This window comes from Marmota marmota, unplaced genomic scaffold (genome assembly GCF_001458135.2).
Source record: "Marmota marmota marmota unplaced genomic scaffold, marMar, whole genome shotgun sequence".
Lineage (NCBI taxonomy): Eukaryota > Metazoa > Chordata > Mammalia > Rodentia > Sciuridae > Marmota > Marmota marmota.
The window spans coordinates 42,759,768-42,770,299 of record NW_026000082.1 but is presented as its reverse complement, the minus strand read 5'-3'; the positions used below and the strand labels follow the sequence as shown (position 1 = coordinate 42,770,299).

The 10,532-nt window shown below is 53.6% G+C and overlaps 1 protein-coding gene across 1 annotated transcript; it reads left to right on the top strand.

Moving 5' to 3' along the window:
- The first annotated feature begins 657 nt into the window (after positions 1-657).
- Srarp (steroid receptor associated and regulated protein) lies at positions 658-3,135 on the top strand. The gene is made up of 2 exons (XM_015484884.2): positions 658-808; positions 2,324-3,135. Exons 1-2 carry the CDS (start codon positions 739-741, stop codon positions 2,758-2,760), a joined length of 507 nt encoding a protein of 168 aa, XP_015340370.1. The 5' UTR covers positions 658-738; the 3' UTR covers positions 2,761-3,135.
- Positions 3,136-10,532: the final 7,397 nt, after the last annotated feature.

Here is a 10,532-nt window from a genome sequence, read left to right as displayed (position 1 = left end):
ATCGAGGCCTCACGTGCTCCTGGCCTTCCTCCTCCTCCATGCGTCTTTCTACTCCGGCCAGGAAAGGTTCGATTCCCAGGACTCCTGTGATTAGACTGGGCTCAGCCGCGGAATCCAGGATCAATTTCTCAAGTCAAAGTCCACAGCCTTAATCACATCTGCAGAGTCCCTTCTGCCTTGGAAGGTAACCCATCCCGGGGTCCTGGGGCGGGGACACCTCCAGTGGACCATGATCCTGCTGGCCAGGCCGGGTTACCTCTTTTTTATGGAAACAATGCCGTTCCCATTTAATGCAGCTCGGTCGACTTTCCTTCTAAAGTCCATCTCTTTTTCGGTGAACTCAGTGGTTGGCCTGAGTATCTGCAGCACCCATTTTAGATGGGAAACAAACCAACAAAGTGAGGTGGTGAAACGGGCAGATAATGGCAGATCTGGGAAACTGAGGCCTGCTGAGAAGGTTCCAGAGACCCAGCCCAAGTCAGGAAGCAGCTAGAGTTGGGAAAACATAGTGTCCCTTTTATAGGAAGCCTGTCCCCTGGACCTAACAACAATCGTGTTGACATAGCCCTGCTGATCAAAGCAAGCCCCTAACTGCCCTGGGCCAGTTCCTGTGGCTCACTCAGCGGATCCGGTCCGGATCTGGTGAATATAAAAGATCTGGTCCCCGGAGTGGGGTGGCTACATCCTGCAAGAGGTAGCAAGGACTTCTCCCAGTCCCAGGCAGGTACTGTGAGTGGCATGGCTCCCTCAGAGGACTCCAGGGACTGCAGAACCAGCCTCAAAGACACCGGCCTAGAGACCAGCTCTGGTAAGAGGTGGCACAGGGCACCTCAGCCCTGGAGAAAGATCAGCTTCGGTAAAGGGGAGGTGGGCAGGCCAGGTGGGGTCTGACGACAGACACCCCACAGTGGAGTGGGGGACTTCACGTATTGCCTGAATTGACCAGCTGACCAGAACATAAGCTTTCTTCTGAGTCCATGGCGTGGTGAAGAGTGCAGAATTAAGAGAACGGGCATGTTGTTTGGTTCACCTGAAAAGTTAGTTTTTTAAGAGAACAGACTGTGGTTTTAGATAGACCAGCTCTGACTCTTGCTTTATCGATAATTGATTTTTTCGTTCACTCTTCTACCACCTAATAGGCTCTGAGCTAGGGAGAAGGTGGGGTACAACAGTTAGAGTAGGGATCCCCAAGTAGATGACACCAGGTGTGGATAGGACTCTCTGAGGCCATGGACAAAAGTATGTGTGGGGAGAAGCCAGGTGTGAGGGTGCATACCTATAATCCCAGGGATTTGGGAGGCTGAGGCAAGAGGATCCCAAGCTAAAAGCCTGTCTCAGAAACTTAGCAAAACCCTGTCTCAAAATAAAAAGGGCTATAGCTCATTGGTAGTGCACCCTCTGGATTCAATCCCCAATTCCACAAATAAAATTAAATTTAAAGGGCTGGGGAGCCGGGCACAGTGGCGAATGCCTGTAATCCCAGCATCTAGGGAGGCTGATTCAGGAGAGAGTTCAAAGCCAGCCTCAGCAAAAGTGAGGCACTAAGCGACTCAGTGGGACCCTGTCTCTAAATAAAATACTTTAAAATAGGACTGGGGATGTGGCTCAGTGGTCGAGTGTCCCTGAGTTCAATCCTTGGTACCACAAAGAAAATAACATTTAAAGGCCTGGGGTATAACAGCTCAGTGGTAGACTGTTTGCCTAGCGTGCATGAACCCCTGGATTTAATCCCCAATACTGCAAAAAATGTTTGAAATATGAAAAGATTGTGTGGGGGTGGGGGGCAGTACGTGGAGCAGCAGTGTTCCCCAAGAACCACCAACACCCACATGAATTAAGCTCCAGTTTCCTCACCTCTAGGAGGTGGCCCTGGCCTTCCTCTTGATTGAGGACCCTGCTATTCTCAGTGTGCTCCATGGACCAACAGACTTCTCTTGGGAGTCTGCTAGAAGGGCAGAATCTCAGCCCCCACCCCCACGAGCTGCACTCTAACAAGGTCCCTGGGCAGTTCACGTGCACAGTAAAGTGGAGGAGCCCCCATGTGCTCAACTTGGGGCTCCAAGGTGGTGATGAAGACAGGGTTTGGGCTGGGGGTGCAACAGAGCCGTAGAGTGCTTTCCCAGTGTGTGCAAGGCCCCGGGTTCCACCCCAAGCACCACCAAAAACACATAGAGTAAAAATAAATCCATGACCCCATATTCTGAACCCCCAGCTGTCCTGTCACGTGGGTCACTTAAGTCCTACAGAACAGATGAAAGAATGCATTGGGAGACCTCGTCCCTGGCTATGCCAACACCAACCTTGGTCTTTTCCTTCCTTCTAGGTGGGAAGTGGGCCCGCTGTCACAAGGCCATCCCTACGGCTCACATGACTTTCGTTATTGACTGTGTCCGTGGGAAACAGCTCTCCCTAGCAGCTCCCCCAGTGCTGCCCCAAGTCCCCAGCCCCAGCCAGGGACCTGTCACTCTGCCAATGAAGACCTATATTGTGTTCTGTGGGGAAAACCAGCCCCAATCAACTTTGGACATCCCCTTGGGTGGGGGGTGCCTTGCCCAGGCCAAGGATGCCCTGCCACCCCACCCACCCCGCAGAGGGGCTGTGGACCCCTCTTCCCTCCCAGACAGCCCACCCTGCCCCCAGGGGGCTCCTAAAGCCAAGGGGAGGCCCCTGAAGACTGGGCCTGCGAGGTCTTCAACCTGGGGGACAGTCAAGGGCTCCCTCAAAGCCCTCTCTTCCTGTGTCTGTGGGCAGACGGATTAACGGGAAGGGCCGGGCTGTGGGAGGAGGGGTTGGCATGCTAGGTTCCAGTGCTCAAGGGCTGTGACTCCCAGGCCAGCCTCCGGTCCCCTGGGCCCACTAAAGGACAAAAGAATCAGCCAACCGGTGCACGTCTGCCTCCTCCATCCTTCCCATCCCTGCCAGCCTTTCAACAGAGGCCGACCAGGACCCCCCTGCAGGGAAAGAGATTCATCGTTCACCCAGCAGATACTAAAGGAACATCTTCTATGTGCTGGCCCTGGGCAAGGCCCGGGACATCGTTCTGGTTTTCACAAAGCTTCTATTCTTGGGGCAGGAGGCGGGAAGAAGGGTTAAACAAGCAAGCCAATAAATAAAGAAGACGATTTTGAACCGTGATGAGTGCTAGGCAGGAACTGGAGAGAGCCACTGGGCCCGGCTTTCCTCATATGGTGCTTGGGAGAGGCCTTGTCAAGCAGGTGACACTTAAAGGACCATTGGAAAAATGGGAAGGAGCCAGCTTGTGGGAATCCACCCTCTCCAGGGCACCTGCTGCATCTAGACATTGTAGAGGCCGGTGCCCCTGCGTGACAGGCAGGGTCAGCATGTGGCTGCGGCCATCTTGGCTCAGAGGCAGGCCTGGAGGTGGCTGGGACGGGCCATTGGAGGGTGGGGCAGGGGGTTGGGAGGCTCAGGGAAGTGGCCACAGGAAACTAACCCAGAAGGCAGCCTGGGTGGGGGGGATGTGACCATGGAAAATAGGGGGACCCGGCTTCCCAGAAGGGGTGGAGGTGCTCAGAAATGAAATGGGCAGCACATTTGAACAAATGGAGAAATGACTTATTGAGCATCACCCACCCCAGGCTCATACTGCCCTCTAGGGACACAGGAAACGAGGGAACCAGGCAGCCTGGTCCTCACAGGCCAGTCAGGTTCCAGAGCAAGGCGGGGTCACTGATGGCTTAAGTACCTAGATAAAACTGCTGAATGTTCATTTATTTATTCAGTGACAATTTAACTAGGGCTTTACAAACCCTGACAATTAACACATATTGACTGGGAATTGACATTCTCACAATGCAGGTCCAAGGGAGCACTGTTTTGTGCCCATTTCACTGGTTAGGAACCGAGGCCCAGAGAGGTTGAGGACTGCATTCAAGCTCCCACAGGCTGGCACAGTTGAGTTTAATCTGGTGCCCAAGTTCTCATTCCTAACAGTGGGCCTCCTTTGGGAAGGACCTGTCCTCTAGGCTGAGGGACCCTGAGAGGCTACACGTAACTCTACTCTAGCAGCCTACAGCCTAGTGGGCAAGAAAAGAAGGGATGCAGTTACTGGTTCCCAATAGCTATGACAGCACGTGCGGGGCACCACGGCACATGCCAGTAATCCCAGTCACTTGGGAGGCTGAGGCAGGAGGATTGCAAGTTCAGGACCAGCCTCGGAAACTTAGTAGAACCCTGCCCCAAAGTAAGAGTATGAAGCTCTGTGGTAAAGCTCTCTTCTTTCAATCCCCAGTAACATAGTAATAACAATAACAACTATTATGGTTTAGATCTGAGGTGTCCCCCAAAAGCTCATGGGTGAGACAATGCAAGAAAGCTTAGAGGTGAAACAATCCGGTTATGAGAGCTTTAACCTAATCAGTGCATTAATCCCCTGATGGGGTTAACTGGGTGGTGGCTGTAGGCAGGTAGGTGTGGCTGCAGGAGGTGGGTCCCTGGGGGCATGCCTTTGGGGTATATATTTTGTCCTTGTTGAGTAGAGCTCAACAAGGTGCCACGTCCTGGTGCCACGTCCACCACACCCTTCTGCCAAGTTCTTCCTCACCTTGGGCCCAGAGCAATGGAGCTGGCTGTCTACAGTCAGAGACCTCTGAGACTGTGAGCCCGGAATAAACTTTTCCTCCTCTAAAATTATTCTTTTTAGGTCTTTTGGTCACAGCAGTGAAAAAGCTGACTCAAACAATAAAAATGAATAAAATAAAATTTTGAAACATAAGTGTAACAGCAAGGACACAGAGGAAGGTGACCAGTTCACTCTGGGGACAGGGGGTCAGGGAGGGCATCCTGCAGGAAGTGACAGCTAAACAGATCTGACTAGAGATTGAGTACACAATGGGAGGGGACCCACGGGGCTTTAGGCAGGAGGATCAGGGCCACTCAGTCTGACCATTCATTGATTCATTCACCAAGTATTTATTAGTCACCACTGTATGCCAGGATCTGGGCTAGACCCTGGAATGGATCAATGAAGAAGACAGACAAAGCCCAGCGTGAAGGAGCTTGCCCTCTGGTTGGGGACATAAGCAATGCACATCTAGAGAGCAGAGATCAAATCAGAGATCAAAGAGATTAGAAGCCTTCAGATCTTATTCTGGAATGGGACACAGGAAATTGGGAGCAGACAGTCCCGGGCCCAGCCTAACCTTTGAAAAGAATGTGGACAGAATGTCGGAAACCCTGGAGGCTGAGCCAAGGGGAGCCAAGGGGAGCCACTAGCGGGAAGGTGACAGTTATAATCTGGATGACGGGCTGGCAATGGAACTCAGTGGAAGAGCACTTACTTAGCATGCATGGGGCCTTGGGTTCGATCCCAGCAGGGTAAAAATACTAAGAGTAACCTGGGTGACATATGTCCATTAGGAAAGCTGATAAAGCTCCCTGCCCTCCTTCTATCTTGAGGTCAGCCAAAGTCAAGGCATTGGAAGAACAGGTGGTCTGTGGCTGCACATCTACAACCCACCAGCAGGTGTCGCTCTATCCTCAGATAGGAGGGCACTGAGCTTCTGGAAGCACCTGCCAGGCACAGGTGGGTCTGTTTTCAGAAGCCAACGCCCCTTTCATCCTGAATAATAAGTGTTCATTCTGTGCCGGGCATAGTGACATTTCAGAATTTAGTAGTGGGGGTCTGGTGAAGATTCAGAGGGACCATTCATTTATCACTTGCTCAGTAAAGGTGGCTGTCATTGTTCCTATTGTCCAGATATTTTTATTCTATTATTTACTTATTTTGGTACCAGGAATTAATCCCAGGGGCTTTTAACCACTGAGCCACATCCCCAGCCCTTTTCTTTACTTTTATTTTGAGGGTCTTTCTAAGTTGCTTAGGGCCTCACTCAGTTGCTGAAGCTGACTTTGAATTTGTGATCCTCCTGCCTCGGCCTCCGAGCTGCTGAGATGACAGGTGTGTGCCACCACACCCGGCTTAATTCATTTTTTTCCCCTTATAGTACTGAGGATTGAACTCAGTAGTGCCAACCTCTGGGCTACTTCCCAGCCCCTATTATTTCTTTTTTTATTTTGAGACAAGGCCTCCCTGCGCTGCCCAGGCTGACCTTGAACTTGCCATGCTCCTGCCTCAGCCTTCCGAGTCTCTCTGATTACAGGCGTGCCTATGGGCCAGACGGTTCTTAGGTACCACATGCAACACCAGTTGACTTCACCAGCTCCAGTCTCGGGAGTGGGTATGATTTTCATTGCCATTTACAGATGAGGAAATGGAGGCACAGAGAAGTTCAACACTCTGCTCATGGTTACAAATCAGAAAGATTCCAAGCCTGGCGTGGAAGCAGAGGGTGCTTTAGCGCTCAGTGCACCTTGATGAATGTGTAAGTGAGGAGGAGTGAACACTTCCCACGGACCCAGGGCAGGGCCTGGTGTGCACGGGAGCGTTTGGTGACTGAGTGGGTGACTGGCCCTCCACATGGTGGAGGAGCGAGCAGGAACATGGGAAAACATGGGAAGACGATGGCTTCAGGAGGGCACCCGCATGTAGGAGACCCTGGGACATGTGGGGAGGTGGAGCATGTCCTGCTCCCTCCCCCACTGCAGCTCTGGTCAGGGGCCGAGGCTGGTGACAGGAGAGCCATCGGCATGGAGGTGGGTGACTACAGCCACTCAGAGAAGGCTTGGAGCAGGCCGCCAACAGGCCCAAGGTTAAGGGCTCCTAAGATGGTTCGGGCTGGGCTAGGGGCGTGTACGGCTCCGTGGCAAAGTGCTTGCCTAGCATACAGAGGCCCTGGGATCCACCCAAGCACTGTCTAAATAAACGAATAAATATTTTTATTTTTGGAATAAGCAAAAAAAAAAAAAAAATCCCCCGGTGTCTCCAATGCTGTCTGATTCTCTGGGGGCCGAGCAGCTTTACTTGCCTTTGAGTCATTTTACAACTCCGTGTATTGTATAACACACAGGCATGCCGCACAGGTGTGTCTACAGTAAACAGGTTCCGTCCTGCCCTGTGGATGGGGCCTGGGATCCACACCCCCACCACGGAAGAAGCTCATTCACTCCAGTATTCCCCGATCTACAGCTCTCCTGTCCTCAGATTCTCCCCTGAACTGGTCACTACATCTTACTGGTTCCCTCCTTAACTGAGAGGCGAGTAAAACCTCTGTGTGTGTGTGTGTGTGTGTGTGAGAGAGAGAGAGAGAGACAGAGAGACAGAGAGACAGAGACAGAGAGAGAGAGAGAGAGAGAGAGGTGTGCTGTGGATGGAACATGGAACCCAGGGCCTTGCATACACCAGGCAAGCGCTCTACCCCTGAGCTCCACCCCAGACCGAGGCTGTAAAATCTTCAGTGAGAATGTCAAGTGGAAAACCAGCCTGGGGTTTCCTCAAACAAGCACAGAGCTACCACATGACCCAGCAGCTCCACTCCTGGGCACACACCCACGGGCACAGGACGACACGCTCACACGAAACCCGCACGCCAGCCGTATGAGTCACAAAAGCCTAGAGGTGAGAACAACCCAAGTGACCATCGACTGACGAATGGACAGACAAACCACAGTGTGTCCGTCCATACAGCATTGAAACAGAGGTGGCTTGACCTTAGGATTTTTTCCCTACCAACCAAAGTTACAGGTGCTTACGGATTGACTCCATCAATCAGTAAGTGGAAGACTTCACTGAACCAGCGAGGGATCAAGTTTGGTGCTCTAGGTTGGCTGCCATGCCTCTCAGGACCCTGTCCCCAGCCCCTGGTATGTAGGTAGTCAAGCGACCTGCCCTCTCCTCTCAGTTCCCTGGGGCCAGCAGCCTGGCTCTGTGCCCTGCAGGGAGCACCCAGAGGACCCCCACCCCTTCCTGTAGCCCCTAGACTCCCACAGGAAGCCCCATGGCTTAGGAGTGGTCCCTGATGGCCGGGGACAGAGGACACCTGGGGTCCAGGCTGAGGGCTGGCCTGGCTGTGCTGACTGTGAACAGTACCCTCCCCAGAGCCCCTGGCTCGGCCACAGGCCAGCAGGTTCTAGCCCCTGCCCCCAAGGACCCTCTCTTGTTTGAGGCCAGAGCCTGGAGCAGTGAGACTTTGTCTTGCCCAGAAAGCCACTGCCGCCATCTCACAAGAGCTTGGCATTTCCTGAGTTTACACTAAACCCCAGCTGGCTGGCTCCTCAGAGCCACCCTGGGAGGGCACTGTGCCCACCTTGGAGATGCCAGAGGAGCAGGCCTCCCGGGGCTTCCCTTCCATTGCTGTCCCCAGGGCCCAGACTGGGTCTCCTAAGAGGAGCAGGGGCTTTAAGTTCCAGTCTTGATGGTTCCAGGGACAGTGGGGATAGTGGGACCAAATCTAAAGGAGACCACAGCAGCTGAGCCTTCCCGGTGTCCTCAGAGTGTGGCGCAGGTGAGCAGCCTTCACCTACTGTGTACCAAGCACGTCACACGTTGACTCACCAAATGTACAAGCAACCCTGGCAGCAGAGACCATCGGTGCCACTTTACGGAAAGCCCACTGAGTCCCAGGGGTTAAGTTACCTGCTCGAAATCGCAGGCTCAGAAGCAGCAGGGTCTAGATCCGCTCCCAGGTGGTCTGGCTCCAGGGTCTTTGACCGACCCCTCCCCTCTTTACTGAGGCTTGTTTGCTTATATTTTAGTCCAATAAACATTGGCTTTGTTCCTTTTCCATCCAGCCTTTGGAGCAAGAGGGCAGAATAAGCCCCGTCCAGCATGGGGAACAGTATCCAGGACTGACTGACTGGGAGCAGGCGGAGGGAGGTGGCGTCCACGGAGGGTGGGGGCCTGAGATCTTCATTTCACCTCCACCATACCTTGCTGTGTGGCCCTGGGAAAGGCCTAGCCTCTCTGAGCCTAGGTCGCCGCCCCATCATATCTTGAGTTTTGGCTGGCTCCCTGAGAGGTGTCCCTGGCCAACCAAGTGGGAGGTGAGGCTCTACCCGCCCTCCCCCGAGGGCACGCAGACTTTCATACCAGTGGGTTCCTTTTGAAGAAAAGGTTTGGGAAGGAGATCGGAATCAGTCAGGCCTGAGGCTCCTTGGGCTTGGTGTCTGGGTTGGCGTCTCTGAAGGGCTTTCTGGGGGAAGAGGCCTTTGACCTTAAAAAGGGGAACATCTTCTGTCGTCTTGCTACAGGGCTGGGACCTTCTGTGAAACTGAGGCAGCACAGAGTCTAGAGAGCCACAGTTTAGTGGGAATGACGCCTGGCATTTTTGCCAGAGGGAATGGTTGAAAGGTGACCCTGCTCTGGGATTAGGGCGGATCCTGCTGCCTGGATCCTGGCGCCCACTACTTTGGAGTTCCCGTGGAGTTCTCCCGGGGTTCGGGGGGAGCCCAGTGGAGGGAGTGTGTTCCCGGGAAGTGTGTGTGGAGTGCCGGTGAGAGTTCGCGGATAAAGAGTTGCCGTTTGAAGCTACAAGGCTTGGTGGCGGCTCGGTTATTTTGTGCCCAGCCAGACTGCGGCAACAGAGGCCCCCTTTCCAACCCCAGAAAGATTTCAGACATGTCACTCAGAGTAACGGGCATGAGTTTATTGGAAGGGATAAGAAAGAAGAACAGGGGACCTCTTGGAGGACAGAGCGGGTCCTCTCAGAGAGGAGGGGCAGGTGCCTCTCTGCGCTCACTGTCATGGGCTCCAGGGAAGTTTCCAGAGAGTCCTTCCCAGGTCCAGCTCTTGACTTGGGACTGACAGCAGGATGACATCAGACTTTCAAGTCCCCACTGTGGGTGACAACTCTGGGTCACTTTGGCCCATGCTGATTGGTTCTAATTGGAATCTGTTCTTACGGATTCTATGATTAGGAGGAATTATCTTTATCTCCCTGAGTTCTGGGATCTGGTCTGTGAAAGGGTCACAGAGGTCCCCGCGGCAGGGTACCCTGTTGTTCTTGTCTCTGGGGCCTGCAGGTGGCCTTCAGAGAACAGGCAGTTTGCTGAGGAATGTGACCTACCTGTGCTCTTAAGCCAGACAGGGTGGCAGGTAAATTGCTTTTTAAAAGTGAAAGTGTGTGGGGTGGGGGTGGTCAGCACAGTGGCCCCAGTTTATAGAATCATTCCCTAACCTCACGTTCCCACCACTCCTGGTCCTCTATCACTCTTAGAGTCTGTGGCACCACCTGGCCTAGACTGTCCCACAGGTCTCCAGGACAGAGGGTTACATCTTTTCCACTTCCCCCAAAGTTCCACGACAAGCCAGTCCCCTTTCCCTGAAGGAGCTGCGGGTGGGTGGTGGCGTCCACGGCTTCCTGTTTGGGTGGAAGTGGCCCAATGGGTGAATTGAGCTGGGCTGACCCAGCTGGATGACCTTGGGCCAGATGCTTGACTTCTCTGAACCTCCATACCCTTCACGTAGGATTATAATTAGTACCCACCTTGCGCGACTGCTGTGGGGGTGAGCAGGGCGCCTGGCACACACTAGGCACTCAATGAATGGGCAGCTATAATTACTCCTGGGGCGGGGGCAGCCGGCCTATGTTTAGCCCGGGAAGGGTGGGGGCGCCGCAGACAAAGCGGCCCTGCGGGCGCCCAGGGGGAGGAGCCGACGAAAGATGGGCGGCGCC

What these genes read in the sequence shown, in the direction of transcription:
- Srarp (XM_015484884.2), top strand. Translation starts at nt 739, where the DNA reads ATGGCTCCCTCAGAGGACTCCAGGGACTGCAGAACCAGCCTCAAAGAC. An exon ending in CGGCCTAGAGACCAGCTCTG is followed by an intron (nt 809 to 2,323) that starts GTAAGAGGTGGC and finishes CCTTCCTTCTAG; the next exon opens with GTGGGAAGTGGGCCCGCTGT.